General features: G+C 48.5%; 1 protein-coding gene and 1 long non-coding RNA gene across 3 annotated transcripts in view; both read left to right on the forward strand.

Annotated features, from left to right (window-relative positions):
* Positions 1–19,313, forward strand: part of LOC102166310 (uncharacterized) — a 671,646-nt gene that overhangs the window by 321,529 nt on the left and 330,804 nt on the right. The window contains exon 3 of one of the 2 annotated variants that reach the window (XM_084979029.1): positions 5,555–6,305. The exons of the other annotated variant lie outside the window; for it this stretch is intronic. Within the exon in view, the coding sequence (XP_084835155.1) occupies positions 5,555–5,598 (44 nt within the window). The 3' untranslated portion in view covers positions 5,599–6,305. Of the gene's footprint in view, positions 1–5,554; positions 6,306–19,313 lie in introns of those variants that run through there. 2 annotated transcript variants of the gene reach the window in all.
* Positions 13,985–18,245, forward strand: LOC146398762 (uncharacterized). Its single transcript, XR_014818203.1, has 2 exons — positions 13,985–14,300; positions 14,539–18,245. It is a non-coding gene; the product is annotated as an uncharacterized LOC146398762 (long non-coding RNA).

A 19,313-nucleotide genomic window follows, 5' to 3' on the forward strand; every position in this document is an offset into this window, starting at 1 on the left:
CCTGTGAGGCTTTCAGAAGATGCTCTCTGGCCACTAGAGGCCATGAGCTTAATCATGAAAATTCCTCCTATTGGATTATTTTCACGTAAAGTTAGATTTTAATAATCAAAATGCAGAAGAGAGTAAAACAGCATTGAAAGAGCCCCTCCCTGAAATCCCGGAGAGCTGACTTCTAGTCCCCTTTTGTTCTGGTGAGCTGTGTAGGTGAGGGCAAACCACAGTCCTCTGGTTCCCCAGGTGTGTGGTCAGGGGTTCTGGGTGGTCAGCTCTAAAATCCCTGCCAGCCCTGCTCTTCGGAGTCTGTGGCCTCTCGTGGACAGGAGGGCTTCCCTTTAACAATGTGACAGCAGTGTCCTCGGTGGGTGGTTTGTATCGTTGATACAGCCCCACCTCAGTAAACATCCTCAACGAACATTTCATAACGAACCTCCCAAAGCCTTTTCAAATATTATTAATTACTAGCAACAGTATCAGAGATTTGCATGGTATTTTATGTTTTTCACATCCGTGTCCAAAACAGTCTCATTTTGATTTTGGAGAGACAGCAGTGCATACTGCCTTGAAGCAAGATCTTAATTCTCTGCTCTGGAATTGGACCTGGTCAGCCTGGATGAAAACTAGGCATCCTAGCCACTAGACAAGCAAAAGGCTGAGAGCAGAATTGCCCTGATTCTTGCTCCCTTTTGAAAGCAAGAATGGTTCAAGGAGGCACAGATTGTGAAACCAGGTATAAAATTTATTGTTAGAAGCACAGTACAGGAGTTCCCGTCATGGCGCAGTGGTTAACGAATCCGACTGGGATCCATGAGGTTGCGGGTTCGGTCCCCGCCCTTGCTCAGTGGGTTAAGGATCCGGCATTGCTGTGAGCTGTGGTGTAGGTCGCAGACAAGGCTCGGATCCCACACTGCTGTGGCTCTGACGTGGGCCGGTGGCTACAGCTCCGATTAGACTCCTAGCCTGGAAACCTCCATATGCCATGAGAGTGGCCCAAGAAATGGCAAAAAGACAAAACAAACAAACAAAAAAACAAACAAACAAAAAACCACAGTGCCACATGTGGGAGAGCACACTGCAGTCTGTCTATTTAAGGCAGAGGCAAGGCAGTAAGACGCACCCAAAGCAGGAGCGCCGGTGCAGGCGTCCCCGTCAGTGAGGAGCGCACCAGATTTAAACCACTTCCAGGCACCAGTTCTTCCAGGTCTTGTTTTCCTTTGCCACTGACCTCGTTGTATCTTTCCCACCCCACCCAGCCGACCCAGGGCCCTCCTCATCTGTGTGTGCGCATCTTTTGGCCCGCTGGATTCCTAAGCAAAGCCTCATGGGAAGGTAGCAGGACCTACTGTGGTCTGGCGCCCTCTCCCTTTCTGACCCAGAGGGATCTCTCTGCGCATGCGTAGTTGGGGTCTCCCTGGCCCTGCGGATGGCGAGTAGTGGCTTCTTGGTCTTTGGTCCAAAGCAGGGCTCAGTCTGTCTCGGATCCTGTCGTTACCATTGTTCAACAAGATCGCGGAAGACAAGTGCCAGTTATGTGCCTTGTGCCTGCGGTCATTTTTACGTTGAAGTATCGATAGATGGCTGGTTATAAATGTCTCTCCCAGAGCCCACCTGTCTCCTGCCTTAGGAAGTATAATCGGGAGGAGGCTAGTTGGACCTGTCTCCTGCCTCGAGAAGCCCATCCTGGAGCCCATCTGTCTCCTGCCTCAATTTGATGGCCGTAATAAACACACGGTGTAAAGTAAATTAAACCAGTTCCGCTATAGAAAAGGTACTGAGGTTCATCCAGGGTTTTGCTGACGAGCCAAGGCTCTATGGCTGATGTGAGTTAGACCCATGTTTACAATTTCAGTCTGATGCAATTTCCATACTCTTTGTCAAATGACCAGCTCTATAAACGTGGTATTGGAGCTCCCGTTACAGCTCAGCAGTAATGACCCTGACTAGAATCCACGAGGACACAAGTTTGATCCCTGGCCTTGCTCAGTGGGTTAAGGATCTGGTGTTGCCGTGAGCTGTGGTGTAGGTCATAGACACGGTGGGGATCTGGCGTGGCTGTGCCTGTGGTGTAGGCCGGCAGCTACAGCTATGATTTGATCTCTAGCCTGGGATCTTCCATGTGCCGTGGGTGTGGGCCTAAAAAGCAAAAAAAAAAAAAAAAAAAAAAAAAAAAAAAAAAAAAAAAAAAGTGTTATTTATTCCTGGCGTTGGGTTACTTGTATGCAAGTAGAGACGCTGCCTGATTCTCTTCTTCAGCTTCTCTGGGGGATGTTGGTGTGACCTGAAGAAGCAAACACTGCTTATCACCCTGTACCCATTTTCTGTTTGAATTTAGCATAGATTAGCAAAGAGAATTGCTTAAGGCAGGGGCCTTTCAAAGATGCTTGGGTGATGCCATTTCCTCAGTCACTTGAGAAGCCTCTGGGAAGAAAGTTTTGATTCTCTTCAGGTCCACAGGGCCCTGGTGTTAGGTGGTCCTGCTTGTACCCCCAGAGCTGCCCTCCTGTGTCACATCATTCACCAAAGGCCAGGCTGACCCACCCCCACCCCCGCCCCCGCCCCGCTCCTGAGCCACACAGCACGAACCCCCGGGGCTGGTCAGAAAACTGACTCCAGTTATCCAGCTAGAGAATCGGGTGAAGCCTTCAGGCGTGTGTCATGGATTCCATGGGGAAGGCTGGACCCTGGAAAGTAAGATTAAAAGGAAGGATTTACAACCCAGAGTCCTGCCAACTCAAGTCTGGCCCTTGCCATCAGCCTCTCCATGGAGTCAAACATGAGCCACTGCAGCGGCCGACCTGCCGCCCCCCTGAGTGCTGCTCAGGGTGGAGACCAGGATGAAGCCCTCTGTGCTCTGGGGAAACTGGAAGAACAGGTCTTCAGATGGATATTTTTAGGAGATTTTATGGGCCCAGTTCTTGCATCTCCTCATATCTGTAAAACATATCTATAGAAACACTAAAAGCAGTCTTTTAAGAAAAGACTAAAATCCGTCCATGATGACCGATGTTTGTGTGACAGTGACCTTCAGAGGCCAGCAGAAATGCCCGTAACCTGGGTGTGCGGCTGCCTGCACCTCCCCTCACCTTTGCAACTTACATCTTGATAGGCCCCCTCTCCTCTTGAGTTAGTGGGCAAAACAAAAGATGTCACAGTCGTCTGTGAGAAGAGCCACTCCCAAGGGAGGGCCAGGGAGCCCTGAGGGAACTCAGGACAGCACGTCGAAGGAGTGATTCCAGGAAGCCCAGAGCTTTGCATCGTCCCATAGGACCGATTTCCTGTAAATCTTCAGTAAATCTGATCTGTAAATCTTTGTCTCTGACACCTCCCCTTTGCTGCAAAAACTCAAATAGCCTAGCTCCCCTCTTGCCTCCTCAGAGCGGTTTCTCAGGGCTACCTGAGCTGCTGTCTCCCGGGCTTACGTCCTAATTTCACCCCAAATAAAACTGAACTCTCAACTTTCAAATTGTATTTTTTTTTTTTAGTCCCCATCGCTGGCCTCTGGAGTCAGCCTGAATAGCTTGAAGTCTTGCCTTCCCACTGTAGCAGTGGGAATTTGTACAAATTTAACCTCTCTGAGCCGAGTTACCCCATCTGGATGATGCTGAAAATAAAAGCTCGTACCTTCAAGGGTTGCCTGGCACACGGGAAGAGCCAGGCAGCCATCCTGCTACCTCTCCCTGGTGCCTCTCATGCCATGACCGGGGACTTTTATTAAGAAGCCTGAGTTATGTTGGGAAAGTGCTTTGTAGTTTTACAAAAAGTGTGTAAGTATTAGGATTTGTTTGGGGAACAGCGTTTGCATAATGCTAACGAATGGAGATACATTGAGGAATAGGAAGATATCTCTGAACTGACGAGTTGTCCTCACTTGGTCACTAATGAATTGGCGCCCTTGGAAGAGTTATTCTGCTTTCCTAAACTTTTGTACAAGGAGATCTAGCACTTCCTCCAGATGTAATACCTCTGATGCTCAAGAGTCTCTATATACCTGCTATTTATAGGTATAAACTACAGGGAGGTCTCTGACGGCCTAGCAGGTTAAGGCTCCTGCATGCTCACTGCTGTGGCTCTGGTTGCTGCTGTGTGGTGCAGGTTCAGTCCCTGGCCGGGGAACTTCCGCCTGTTGCCTGTGTGGCAAAAAAGAAAAAAACTAAAAACAAAGCCAACCCCAAAACCAACAACAAAAGAGAGAACCTGAAATAAAAGTTGCAACTCTCATTAAAAAAAAAGACAAATATACTTATAAATTACATACATATAATTAGGTGAACATCAACCTGTGTCTCTATTTTTTCCCTGGAAATTTCTTTTTGTAGTGTCACCATCACAAGCTGGGGATTTTCCTTTGAATAGACTAATGGTTTAAAGTCATCCTGAAAGAAGGGAGCCTCCCCTAGCTTGAGAGAGGTCCCTGTGCTCTTATAACTATGAGGAAGTATTTAGCATGCTGGTCACTTTGCTTGAGGAACTTGTCACCTCAGAGATTGCATAGCTTTCAAATATCAAGTACATCACATCCAGCCACCGTTTACTAATTTTCCATAGACACTGAACTGCCAGCTTTACCAACAGTATTTTCTCCTGCATGCACACAGACACACACAGATACACACACAGATACACACGCACATCCTGTCACTGAGGTACTGTTCTCAGGTTGTAGTTGGGAGCTCTGAGGCTCAGAGAGGTTAAGTACCTTGTCCAAAGTCACAAAGGTGGTGGTGATGCTGGAATATAGGCTTACATCGGTCTGACACTCTGCCCTTGCCCCTGACTTCCAGCTTGTCTCTATGAAATGCTTTGAATGTATAATGGTTGAGAAGCCAAGCGAAGCATCCTGGGAAAGAGCTGTTACCTGGTTTTGATAGGGATGGAGTAGGCACAGGTTGTTGTAGAAGTCCTGAGAAAGGACCATTTTTAAAGAGGGAAACTTAGGGGACATTGGGGCATCACTCTAAGTTAATAAGTTGCCCAAGCAAACCATAAGTACAAGGCAGGCTTGCTTCCTTAGTGGAGCCTTGAAAATGGCCTCGGGTCATTGGGTGGGGGATGGCATGGGGCCTGCATTCACATTCGGACCGAGGGCTAGAGTTTGAGGACCACCCTTCTGCGGATTTGAATACACCCCTTACCGGATACTAAGGAGGAGCTACTACTCCCAGAAAGGAAGAGGCAGTCTCTTCCCACCCCCTTGCCTGGCAGGAGAAAACTGTAGCCCACGGATCAGGGCAGAGCTTCCTTGCCTGCCCACTTGCATCTCTCACAAGCATCCTATCCTAATGAATCTATTTCTTACCTATCACTTTGTCTCTCGCTGAATTCCTTCTGCGCGGAGACACGAAGAGCCTGAACCTCAGAGCGTCCAGACACAGGGTGAGGGATTCTAATTTAAAACCTTGGGTTCAAGTCCCCATCTGTATTCTGGTTGGGCTCAGGCCGTTAATACTGTCAGTTTCAGTTTGACCTCCATCGGATAATCTCTTTTTCTGACTGGCTGGGAACTGTTGGGCGGGGACTCGTATCTGCAGTTTTGAGGCAGAATTTCATCTCTCCCCAGGAACCCTTGATTTTGCTCATCAGGCCTTTCGACTGATTGGATGAGGCCCTCTCACATGATCAAGGATGACTTCCTACACTTGGAGTCAGCGATTGTGACTGTGGACCGCATCTATAAACTACTCTTTGTAGCAGCACCTAGGTTAGTGCTGTATGAACAACTGGATGCTCTAGCCCAGCCTCATTGGAACAGAAAGCTAATCATCACACTCAACTTTGTGGGGTGAAGAAAATCGCCCAAATGATAGGATTAGCAGTTTTCCTTGCTTTCTTTTTCCTTTTTTTGCCAAGTACAAAGGACTCCTTTCATGAATTGTTACATTAAATCTCCAGATTAAATTTTGCGGGCTGAGATCTTCAGGGAACCATAGAATTCTGAAAGATCAAAAGTACTGTTTTGATTCCAACAACAAAAAAGTTTTAAAATTGTATCCTTTCAGGTAGCGTTATGGCCGATACTTGTAAGACATTTATACTTCATAATACATAATTGCGAAATATGCCACTTTTGTTAAGATTTCCTTTTCATTTCTTGCTACCACTTCACACTCACTCATTGAAGCAAAAACATCTTGTAGCAGATAATGTCTGGCCTCTGTAGCTCATCGTTGAAACAGCATCCTGTAAAGCAAGCTGAGACTTCCACTTTTCTTAGATACATTTTCTCATTGCCTTTCAACGTGAGGATGAATACAGGTTCAAAGTCAAGACAAGCACCGAGTCTAGTTTAATAAAATTGAAATCCATCCATCTATATATGTCTCTGAAGCCCTCTTTTAATCATTTTATTGTAGTTCACATTAGAGAGTTCATTCTCAGAAACCATGTGCAAATCATACCTCTTATGGGGCTTTCTTTCTCCCTCTGTGTCCTTGGTAAAAATGTCCCTGAAACTTCAGTCTCATCGCCTGCGTGATCCAAAAACCACACGGCATGTTCCGTGAACTCTGAGGTAGCAGAGAGCTGGGGACGAGGAGGAGTTAGAGGGTTTGTAGCCATGGTTTCCACCGCTTCTGGAGTTTCTTTTCGGTATTTCTTTGTAGGCTTTGCTTTTGATTTAGCACCTCAACGCAGACAAGCTCAGACTTTGTGCTTCATTAGCAACAATGGTGAAATATTTTCTCCACTCACACGAAGCATTTATTAGGCAATTAAATAGGTGTTACGATGGAGGAAAATGTTAAAAAAACACCTGTGTGTATATGTATCTGGGAAGTTGGATGAAATGAAAAGAGTCGCATCATAACACTTCAAACAGCCTCAAATGACACAACAGGTATCCAGCATTTGCCGCGTGGCTTCACCGCCTTCTCCCTGCTCTGGATTCTTCCGGCCCTGCTCTCCTCTCTCCTGTTTCTGTCTTCTGTATTTATACCTATCACTTCCTTCGAAGAGCTGTTAGAACAGCTTTGCGAGTAGGAAGCTTATGGAACATCTTTCCTCTTCCCTATTCATTCTTTTTATAAATTTTTTCTCATATGTTAGATTTTTTTAATTGGCATGACATTGGCTTATAACAGGATACAAGTCTCATGGCTCTAGCATCATATTTGCGCTTCAGCGGGCCCTACAGCCTGCTCGCCACCAAAAACCTAGTTTCCTCTCCTCACCCTATAGTCAAAATCCCCTTCACCCATTTCAGCCTCCTTCCTCTTCCCCTCTGGTAACTACTGATCTGTCCTCCAGATGTATATGTTTGTTTGGTTTGTTCAGTTATTTTCATTGCTTGTTTATTTTTTATATTCCACATATGAATGAAATCATATGATGCTTGTATTTCTCCTCTGACTTATTTCACTTAGCGTAACACCCTCAAGGTCTCTCCATGTTGCTACAACTGGCAGATGAACTGTTGTCACAGTTTGATCTTTTTATGGCTGAGTAGTATTCCAGTGTGTGCATGTGCGTGTGTGCGTGTGTGTGTGCGTGTGTGCGTGTGTAAACACACCTTCTTCATCTATCCATCCATTGAAGGGCACTTGGATTTATGATGCTGCAATGAACACAGGGTGCAGCTATCATCTCAAAGCAGTGTTTTCATATTTTTTGAATAAATACCCAGGTGTAGGAGAGCTGGATCATCTCATATTCCTTCTGGTGCCATGTCCTTAGAGTCTAATTTATTCTAAGAAAAATACCGACTGTTTATCAGACATACTGTAATTAACATTAGGGAACAATGAGACATTAAGTGCAAAAACTGCCTAATAAAAAGGCAATGAAAAACTGCCTAATATTTGTTGCAAGTGATGAAAATAATGGAACCTAAAGTAATACTTTTACCCAGGAAAACATAATATCCAGGTAAAGAATCATTCCCGGATTATTTCCTGTTCTATGGAAAGCTGCTCTCAAACCACAGGGGAAGTTCTTTGCCTTCCTCTGCTCTTTCGGCAGCCCCAGAGGAATGTTTAGTGTTTTTCTTCTGAAAGCATTCGAAGCAGTGTTTCTACGCTTCCGTACACGATGTATCATGGTGAGCACTGCGGGAACTTGCTGAGAGATTGACTGACGTGTCATTCATTATGCAAACATGCATGTTTCTCAGGCGTAAATAGGAATGGAGGTGCAAAGATAAATAAGGCATTTGACTTCCAAGATATCGCAATCCAGTGATTAGCATTTAAATGAATTACACCGAGACCTGTGGTCCGTGCTATGATAAGCCTGTGTTTGGGGTGGATCGGGGCCATCGAAGAAGGGCTGGATGACTTTTCTTGACACGGTTTGGGTGTGGCTGACACACGTCATCTTGAAAAGTAACTATTAAATGCTCTGAAGGTAGGTAGTGAACCCTGGGGAAATGGAAAGTGCTTTTCTAATGATTCAAGCTGGGTGTTGGGTAAAGGGAAGGGCAGGTGTAGAGAAAGCTGAGAAGTGATGCAAAGGTGGGGTGACGATAAAGGGAAAGCAAAAGGCAAGAGGAAGAGTTTGCAATTTATTCAGCCTACAGCCACGCAGCCAAATTACCAGCAGCAATTTTATGACAGTATTTAGTGGAATTTTGCTGTTTCCCAGCTTTGAGGATAATGGCTTGCCAAATCTTCTCCGACAGAGTGTGAGATGATGAGGAGTGTGTAAGCCGTGGGTCAGCACACTGGCTCTTTGCGGTTGTGATGGGGAGTCAGGATAGGGTCAGTCTCCTGATGCTGGCGTGCGGAAGAGTCACTGGCTGGACACACCATAGAGACTCCATAGTGACTGTTTAACAAGATATTCCAATACTATTATTGACATGTCCACCTTGAGAAGCTTTGTAAGCCATAGACTTGCTACTGGTGTATACCTGGATACGTGGCAAACTGCTTTATTCTAGTGCCTTTACAGAAAACAGAGAGCAGCCTGCAGCGGTGTAGGCCTGAAGAATTACGGGGCCCGGTTTCACTGACGTCGTGCTGAAATATGACCCCGTTGCAGTCGTGTGCACCAGCTGTGGTGGCCCGTCAGACACGAGGTCCAGTGCGTGATCTGCTTGTGGACGCTCGGCTTTGGGACTCGATGGCTGGGGTGGCCGTGGATACACCGCTTAATCTTTTTACTGGGGTTTGTAATCTACAAACAGGGAGAGGACATTAGGCAGCACTACCTCTGACGTCCTCTGATTCCAGACAGTGGCGTAGAATTGTGCGGGCTTCTGCTTCCCTCCCACGGGGTAGACGAGAAAGCCCTTGGCTACAGAGAAGGCCCTCTTGGCTTTCCCATCTCACGACTGATTTCCTCCCAGACGCGATGGAGGGGGACAGATGTAAGGGTCCTTGTTTGTCGGAGAGGTGCTCTTTCAGGATGGTCAGGAGCCCTCAGAGTTTTGCAAATATTCTCCGGATTTGGGCTTCAGGGGAAGATGCCCCATTTATCAGTGATGTTTCTTTTGTTGATGCCCATGAGGAAAGTTGTTTTAGTCAGGTATTTTTCTGGAATTTACTTGAAGTTTCATTTATAATTGGAATTTTTTTTTTCTTTTTGGGGGGGGAAGCCACACCTACGGCATATGGAAATTCCCAGGCTGGGGGTCAAATCAGAGCTGTAGCTGCTGGCCTACGCCACAGCCATAGTCACAGCGACGCGGGCTCCGAGCCACAGCTGTGACCTACACTGCAGCTGTGGCAACGCCAGATCCTTGCTGCACCGAGGGAGGCCAGGCCGCCCACTGATGACCCCATATCCTCATGGATGCTAGTCAAGCTCTTAACCCACTCAGCCACAGGGGACACGCTGGAAACTTTTTTCTTGTCATTATGTTGCCGAGGTGGGGACATGAGTTCATTTTGACCAATGAAAAGTAAAGCAGTCCAGGCCAGGGAGCTGCATGTTTCAAAGAGAATCTCGGGGAAACACACCACCATCCCACCTCAGAAACTCGATGAGCAAACACCCAGAGAGAGAAACAGAAACCACGGGTGACAGAAAAAGGCTCCAAAGCCTAAGCGGAGAGCAGAATGTGAAAGGAAGGGCCTGTCCTCTGACCACAGGAGAGTCACCGACACTCCCTTTGTGGTCGCCGAGGAGTCTGTCTGGGGGGGAAGTGGCTGGTGGAGGGCCTTTCCGTTTCCAATTTGAGTCCAACGGAAAATCTATCCTGAGGCCTCTGGCTCCTGCCAAGATGAGGGAAAAATGAAAGAAAGGATGAGGAGGCCCTTGCGAAGGAGGAGGTAGCTGTCGGCGAGTGTTTTGTTTGTCTGTTTGAACGTGCAGCGTCTGGCGTGAGGCCACCTGCACGGCGTCACTGAGGACGGCGGGCGATGTCCTGCTATGAAGTGGGAAAAACATAGAAAGAACGGCGTTCCTGCTGCGGCGCAGCAGGTCAAGGATCCAGTGTTGTCTCTGCCGCGGCTCAGGTCCCTGCGGCGGCTCGGGTTCAATCCCCAGCCTGGCACAGTGGGTTAAGGATCCGCTGTCCCCACAGCTGGGCCATGGTTCACCGCTGCAGCTTGGATTTGATTCCTGGCCCCCGGGAACTTCCGTGTGGCTCGGGGACAGCCCGAAGTAAATAAATAAATAAATAAAAATTTTAAAAATGGACAGAGTCATTTACAGAAGAAACTTAAGAATGTTTAGAAAACTCTCAATGAACACCTGCCTGCTCTTTTCGCATCAAGGCGCGCCTTTAGACAATGACACAACGCGTGTGTGTGTCGCTGTGGCGAGCACTTGAAGACACCCGTTGTCAGTGTGATCGGCCAGCTCTGGCACGTGGGCCACCACCAGGCCCAACCTGACCACCCCCGAGGACCAGGGAGTTAAGTATCCTTGTTGACCTGAAATTTAGATACAGCGGGTAGTAAATGTTCTGGTGTGTTCGCTAGGAGAACGGTTATAACAAAGAAACTCCCAGGGCACCCCCTCAAGAATTAGGGCAGGTGGACCCCTCCCACGGCCCCCCCATGTCAACCAGGGACCCAGGCTCAAGGGCAGGCTTGCCCGCCTCTGGGTCACTGTCACCTCCTACAGACCGAATGCTGGGTGGGGCAGCCTGGGTTCCAGCTGGCAGCACATGGACCAAGGTGGAGGACAGGGCCACTGCCTCGAGGCCTGGGCATCCGCGGGACATGTCACCTGAGTGACAGCCCACCTCAGAGGACTCCGGCCACACCTGCCTGCCCAGGGAGGGATGGAGCAGATGCTGCTGAGCGCCCACACTCTCCACCACCATCCTTGTAACCCAGCCTTAGAACAACGTTTGTGGGTCACTCGCTTCTCCTACTAAGCAGCTGGAGGCAGGCTCGGCTGGCTGTCTGCCGTGTCTTCATGTTTCACTTCTGCAGGGAACATTTATGACAGGGAAGTGGCTCTCCAGCTAGACTGCATCTCCTGGTCTCCCTTGAGGACTTCGGAGGCCAGGTCAATAGAATCTGGACTTGAAACTCTCATACCGCTTCTAGGCTCCACCTTAAACCAACAAAAAACGGACTTTGCACCGTTGGGAAATAAATGTCTACAATGTTGAACCCCTGAGATTTTGTCTTTTCCCCCATTCACGCAGGCAGAATTTACTTTACCGAAAGATACTTTTGAGTCCAGAAACATTGGTTCTCTGATTGTCTTTCAAGATGCTTAGTCAGTTACTTTGCTTATGATGCACAGTTAAATTCTTGTATGAAGATTAGACTGTATGCCTTGAGATCTTCAAAAGAAAATGTCAAAAAGCCATTTGAGTTTTTCTTATTATTTCAGCTAGAACAAGATTTTTTTTTGAGTGATAAATACAAGTATATTCAGTTGATTCACAAATGCAGATAACCACCAAGATGAAGTTATTTTATTTAATTTAATTAATTAATTTATTTTTTTGTCTTTTTTTTTTTTTTGCTATTTCTTAGGCCGCTTCCGCAGCATATGGAGGTTCCCAGGCTAGGGGTTGAATCGGAGCTGTAGCCACCGGCCTACGCCAGAGCCACAGCAACGCGGGATCCGAGCCGCGTCTGCAAGCTACACCACAGCTCACGGCAACGCCGGATCATTAACCCACTGAGCAAGGGCAGGGATCGAACCCGCAACCTCATGGTTCCTAGTCGGATTCGTTAACCACTGCGCCACAATGGGAACTCCAAGATGAAGTTATTTTAAACACACACCCACCCTAGAGTGGTTTATGAGTCTGGGGGTATAGGCACTCAGAGAAATCGAAGCAAGGAGAGAAAGGAAAGCCTCGTCTGTGTGCTCTTTGCTCCACAGGGGTGGTTCTGTCTCGCTCTCTGCTCCAGCTCCCTCCCCATCCCCTTCGCTTGCTGCTAGATCAGAACCAGACTTTCCCCCCTGAGATGAGGCGGGTTGAGAATCTGACGGACCCGCCACAAGCTCTGACCAGCAGGTTACACCGAAGCAGCTCTCCATCTCAGGACGGCTCCCCGGTGAGAGGCTGCAGGGGGTAAAACTCACCCCAGGTCCCCTTTCTCGAGTTGCTCAAGCTCCTGCCCCGTTCTCTGTCACTTGTTAGAACAAGTGTTCAGCACTTGTTCTAACATCCGTTGTCTATTTTTTTTGCCTCTTTGCAGTGTCTGTCCTGAGCCTTAGTCTATTTCCCAAGCAAGGGCCCTCAGTCCTTCAAGGGCAGAGGGCACCTCGGGCCTCGTCTCCCGGTCAACAAGGACCCTCTGGGCAGCTCTTCTGGTGACCCTCCCTTACCTCAGCCCAGCCTCTGTCCAGGATAAGCCATGCCTCTGTGTCCCCTCTGTCCTTCTCTTTCCATTGGGTATCCTCCCGTCAAGTAAGCCTTTCCCATCTGATGAGTCATCTGCTCCCACAGGCTTCTTTGTTGAAAGCCTGACCTTCGAACCTAATCTTTGGAAAATCGAATTCTGTCTTTATTTTCTTTGATGGTTTCTATTACCGTTAAACAAACGTCCTTCTGTGAAGCAGCAGTTTCACAACAGTGGAAATACCTAGGCTGTGAGTCAGCGAATAGCCAAGTTGTCACTCTAATCTCAGGAAGCTTGCAAGATGCATTCTGCAGATAGTCCCCAGCAGCACCCAGAGACATGGAGTGTTTTCTACATACGGAAAAATAACGCAGGCTATGAAGCAAGGTGACGTAAATTCTCAAAATGGTTAAATGATGTAAACACATGTCTTTCTGAAGCTTTTTGATAATGTCTCAGCAAGCGTATACTCTTTTTGGGTAATACCTTCATCCAAACAAACATTTATCCTAATGTGAAAGAACAGTTGGATTTAAAGCCAAAGTTAATTCTGTCACTAGTTGGGTAAGTCACTTGAAAGAACCTTGGTTTGGGAGTTCCCATCCTGGCTCAGTGGTTAACGAATCCGACTAGGAACCATGAGGTTGCGGGTTCGATCCCTGGCCTTGCTCAGTGGGTCAAGGATCTGGCGTTGCCATGAGCTGTGGTGTAGGCTGCAGATGAGGCTCAGATCCCGCGTTGCTGTGGCTCTGGCGTAGGCTGGTGACTGCAGCTCCGATTCACCCCCTAGCCTGGGAATCTCCCCATGCTGCGGCAACGGCCCAAGAAAAGGCAAAAAGGCAATAAATAAATAAATAAATAAGTGAATAATGAACCCTGGTTTAATATCCATAAAACAGGAATAGTAACAGCCCTCTCTGGCTCATGGCGCTGTTCTAGAATCAAGGAAACGATATATGCTGGAGTCGTGAATACTGTGAGAGGGTCCTACATTCCTCCTTGTACTTGTTCATGCAAATGCCATCTTCTAGATTAAATTGTGCCCATACCGATGGCACAGGATGTGCCTGGTTGCTCAGAGCACCTGCCCCAGGACCTTATTTACAGAGTAGCCTTATTTAATGTTTATTGTGAACAGTGGACAGATATTCCCTTTCGATAGTTTTGCCTTATTTCATTGTAATTTATTCTGTTATATAATATGCTAATTGGATAACCTAAGATGGTTTGTTTTTTATTTACTTATTTATTTTTTTGCTTTTTAGGGCCACACCTGTGGCATATGGAGGTTCCCAGGCTAGGGGTCAACTCAGAGCTGCAGCGGCTGGCCTGCACCACAGCCACAGCAGTGCGGGATCCGAGCCACATCTGCGACCGACACCACAGCTCTTGGCAAAGCCAGATCCTTCACCCACTGAGTGAGGCCAGGCGTCGAATCTGTATCCTCATGGTTTCTAGTCGGGTTTGTTACCACTGAGCCACAACGGGAACACCAACAGTTCCTTTTTTGAAGGAGACGGATTCTGAGTCTGAAACATGTATAACGTAGTTGCATCGGAGGTGACCCTTGCAGGCGTCTTGGAGGTGGAATAGTCCTTCATATGTGACCCAGTAGAAGCGGGGGCGGGGGGGCAGATATTGAGACTCTGCGCTGACCCGTCATTGACTACAATCTACTTCCAAAGAGGGGGTGCAAACCTCCCGAGGCAGCTTCCTTGGGACAAGGGTGGTTCCTGTGTTCGTGAGCCGTCGGCAGCTTGAACCAGCAGCTGCTGGGAGAGAGAGAGAGAGGGACAGAGAGAGAGAGTGGGCCCCTTGGGTCTGAGGGGGATCGTCCCCCCCGCCCCAGTATCCACTACCATCTGCCCCTTGCACCGCCCATGAAAGTTGTGTCCTGTAGTGTATTCACCTGCATCCAAAGACAGCTGCTGCTGATTCCTGAAGGACTCTTGGCCTGGGGGGAACTTTTCAGAGGCCAATCAGAGGGATGGAGTACTCCGCCAGCCCCATCGCTGTCCTTGTCTAGGGACCACGGTCGGTCCTTTCTTTTCTATGACCCCTTCTAGATTCCTCTCAGCCTGGCTCCGTGCTCCTGCTGGTGTTGGTGGCTTGTGTGGTAAAGTGACCCAGGGCCTGGCTGCTACCCTCGTCCCTGTCTGTTCACGTGTCAGGAGATGCACCGTGGAATCATCTGAGTGTCCGAAATATTTTCCCTTACCCCCACCTGTAACAGCAGCTCCACTTTTTCTTAATAATCAAGATCAGTTACCTCTGCTGGGATGATGCCTCCTTTCTTTGCCTGCTGGTCTCTTGGTCCAGGGGACTCAAAGTAAGCCATAGGTGCCTGCAATTTAAAAATTAAAATGACTCTGGTTTTGTCCCTTGCTGAAAGAATTCATCTTCTGGGAAGAAGGTCCCTGGGAATGATAGCAAACGGGGACACTCCTATTCTGACCCTTTGGTTCCCAGACCCATGTATGTATTCCACACACTGGGGGCACGTGTAATGGTTATTACCATGAATAACCACCTGTGATGGCTATTAATCCTTTATTCTAAGGATGACACAGCTTCCTGGAAGGGTATCATCTCAAGACGGTGCCCTCATAAGACCATGCCATCACTCCATCAGGCTGGCAGCACCTGGGTCTTATGGCACGTGATAGGACCCATGGGCCATGTGGCCACTGCCACACCACCTTTGCTGTGAAGTAGGGCCCTTTGGTCTGATGTGATATCGTATGAGATCCCGAACTGGTGGGTCCAATCTGCAAGCCATCTTATAGCGACGCTGGCTAAGGCCCTTCTGGCGGGAAAGGCGAACCTATGGCCCAGATATATGTTGATTCGAGTCAAGATGCTCAGTGCCTCCTTCAAGGTGGAAGAAGTCCCGTGTAATCAATTTGCCATGAGATGGTCGGTTGTTCTCTCAGAGGTTTCATTTTCTCAGCATCGGTCTCTTTTTCGTGATGGTTGGAATTTGGCAAGGGCAGAAGCTAGGCTGGCTTTCATGGGTGGACGTTCACTCTGTGGGACCAATGCATACGTATCTTTGCCACCACGGCCATGTTGTTCCTAAACCCTGACAGGCGGCTGACGCTGGAGGCTGGCTGAGGTCAGCTGGCACAGTTATTTTGGCTACTCGGTGCTTTATGTAGTTTGTGTGGTGGGTGATCTCTGCTGGGCGTTACCATGTGGTACAGAGACGTTCATACTTTTGAATATATTCTCATGGGTCCATCCACATGCATCTCCCAGAGCCCTTCTTATTCCCAATGTTCGAACTATTCTCCTCTCAGGCCCTATTCACTCCCCAAGCCATTCTCCACTGCCCACGAGCCATATGTAATCTAACCTCAGCTCGCATGTCTTTCCACATGAAGTAGCTGAGCAGGTGCATTGCTCCAGGTCCTGCCCCTAGGGAGGCTTTTCCCTCACTGCTCTCTTAGCAGAAACGCATTGCAGAATCAGTCCGTCTTCAGCTTGCACCTACCTACTGTCCCAGCACAAACTTAATGATTTTCTTCCTCCATCATTAGTGGTAGGGGAGTCCCGCGCTGCCCCAGGGCACATGGAAGCCCTGCTCTTGTTCACCCCCGAGTTTACCACTTCCATCTCTCCGTGGATTGCTGCTGGGCCCACCTGACCTTATGGCCTGGTGGTCTGATAGAACTCAGCTCGTGAAAAGACACTCGATCTCAGTGAGGCCCAGGCGCATGCCGGGCGCTCTGAGCTGGACCGATTGCTCACATTCGTCCTGAGATGGAACACCTGGGTGTTGGCTGCCCACTCTGGCCGTCCATTGTATGCAGTCCATACCGCAGCCTGACTACCTGCAGCGGGGCGGCAGGTTGATCTAATTCTGGGGTTGCATCATCCGGCACTGGTTCGACCCTCTCCCAGGGCTCCGTTCTCTGGCCTCACTGTTTCATGTTCACACCCTGGCCCCCACCTTCCCCTTACTCTTCTACTTCTCAAAGTCCCAGAGCCTGGGTCGGGAAGAAGGACCTCATGGCCCTTCAGGAGCCCCTGGGGGACCACGACGCGCCCGCTGAGGGGGAGGTGGCCTCTCCTGAAGCTCCGCCCCTTCGGGTTCTCCCGCTTCCGGGTGTGGAGCCGGGACCTGACCCGGCCAGGCTCGCAGCGCTGCGGTCCCAGCTCAGGCGGGGGTTCCGGTTCCGCGGGTGTGCTCACCGGTGTGCGGAGTGTCCAGGGAGCTGGGCCTCTGGGTGTTCGTCCCTCTTTCACGGCTCTCTGCTGTCCTCAGATGCGGGCAGCGTGAGTGTCAGGCACCTGCGCTCGTTCAGGCAGCGGTCTCCTCCAGCTCTGTCCCGCTGTGTCTAGGCCGCGTTGTGCACCATGAAACTCCCTTCTTTGGGGATGAATTGTTTCATTGGTGGTTCTTTGGTGTCTCAGGAAATTGGCCCTTGAGTTTCCCCCTGTAGTTTTCCCACTGTGCCCTGAATTCACACTTCCCAGCTTAACCACAGGTCTGCTTGCCAGAGCCCCACCGTACATTCGCCTGGAATCCCGACTTCTCCTGGGTGAGGGGCCAGTTTAAACCTCAGAGTATTTACCTCCATATCTATCCTCTGTGGCCCTAAATGGAGTCATTGCCGGTGAATGAAAAATACATGCGGTCTGGTTAACTCATTTTCACATAATGTTTTCATCAATTGCAAAATTTTCCATCACTTATTCTTTTCCTGCTTCTTGTTCCTCACCTCCCTTTTTTGTGTTGTTTTTGGCATTTTCTATTTTCGGCCACATCTGAAACAAGCGTTTCACAGATTGTTCTCATCCATAGCTCACATCCTCTCTTCCAGGCAGCTCTATCTTGGAGACCATCAGGAGGTCAGAGAGATAGCCTTTGCCTAATGGGGAACTAAATAAGGCTGCACTGTGGTGGAGCTGTTGCCCTGGTTTTTTCCATGATGGCTTCACGTTACCTTTGTGAATGAAAACGGAATTGTTTCTTTTTGAGTGAAACAAATATATGTCCGTGTCTTTATATTTATCAGGAGAAAACTCTCTAGTTAACAGCTCATCCTCAGATCTTATGAGGCTTTCAGTTTTCACTCACAGAAATGCCAGTGCAGGTTGAATGACTCTTCTGGGTGGGCCAGTGTCTCCACGTGGCTTTGCAGTGTCGGAGTGCTTTGCTTCTAGACTGTACATGGAGAAGAGAGAGACAGTCTGGGTGTCTTCTTGGCAGCCTCGCAACTTGTACCCATCCCTTCTGCTCACCACACAGAACTCAGTTTTGTGGCCCTAATAATTCAAGGTAAAATATCAAATTACAGTGTAAGAAACCAGACCAAATTTGAATGAAAGAGCTACTGAGAAGTATATACCCAGATACTGACTGTATAGGAACATTTGTAGAAGGTGCTACATTTGCTGTTCATTTGAAGGGGGCTGGAAAATGTGGTTTTTCTCATGTCCAGGGATAGGGCCTAAGACTGGCAAGCATCTAGGCAGGCTCATCATACTTCCTAAAAGGAAAGAGGAAGAAAAATAATTATTTGGGGACAATAGTCATGGCTAAAGCAAAAAGACAGTGATGTGGGAAAAATCATATTACTAAGTAGTAGGACAGACTTATTCCAGCCCTTCTGCAGCCCGGAAATGCCAGAAGTTACATTTATTTGTGAGTTTCAGAGGTTGCAGTTAATCCGGTAGTATAATAGTTCAAAAAGGAACTTGGGTTACTTCGCATTTAATCCACGTTTTCTTATGCATCTGTCACTTCTCTGAAGCCATCCCCTTCCTCCAGGAAGAATGACTGTCCCTCCTCTGAGTTCACAGGGCACATTGTTCCTGTCTCCCAAGAGGAGGCTGGCTTGGGCCCCTGGAAGGCCACGGGCACAGAAGGGCAGGAGGCCGTGGTCCACAGGCCCCCACATCCCACGAAGGGGAGGTGGCGCTTGCCTTTTCACCGCTCCCACCTTCATACACTCTCTGCAGAGGAGCACGGACCACGCAGCTGAGTCTGTGATGGCAGAGGGAGCAGCTTGCTGAAGGAGACACACTTGATACGACTTGATGCCCAAGGACGTTGCGTATGGAGCTGACAGCACCAGCAGACCTTTTGACAAGTAGGCAGTGTCCACTCTTTCCTACTGCAAGGAGGAGGGGCCACCTGTCCATCTGGCATTTCAGCAGGTACCTGGAGAGAGGAGCCCTGGAGGTGGTTTCTCAGTCTTACCTGATATTCCTCTCGAGACGCTGACCTGTGGGCCTGGAGTTCTCTGGGCTTTTTCCTTCCCAGGAGCCCTATGAGCCTCTCCCTAGTTGAGACCTGTGTCTTACTCATCTCTGTTTCCCTGGCAACGAGCAGAGCCTTTGGCACACAGCCGGTGTCACTAACTGGTGAGTCTCTCCAGGAAGCCATCATCTAGACTGTTCTAGAAATGTCTCGTGGAGCCTAGAATTCTGAAGATGAATATAGAAACCTCTGAGCGAGGAATATTTAGTGCTTTTTTCCCCCCTCAGTTTTGGCACTTCTCATCACCCCCATAGATCATCATTCTAGTCAAAAGTCTGCCAAATAAACATTCAGTTGATTTAAACCAAACCCACTGAATGTTCACATTCTAAGTTTGACCACAATAGCAACAGACA

The sequence above is a fragment of the Sus scrofa genome, chromosome 10, assembly GCF_054392235.1.
Source record: "Sus scrofa isolate SSC_HxYL_T2T_F1_AM1 chromosome 10, Sscrofa_HxYL_maternal_Yorkshire_Landrace_v2.0, whole genome shotgun sequence".
In the NCBI taxonomy this organism is placed as follows: domain Eukaryota; kingdom Metazoa; phylum Chordata; class Mammalia; order Artiodactyla; family Suidae; genus Sus; species Sus scrofa.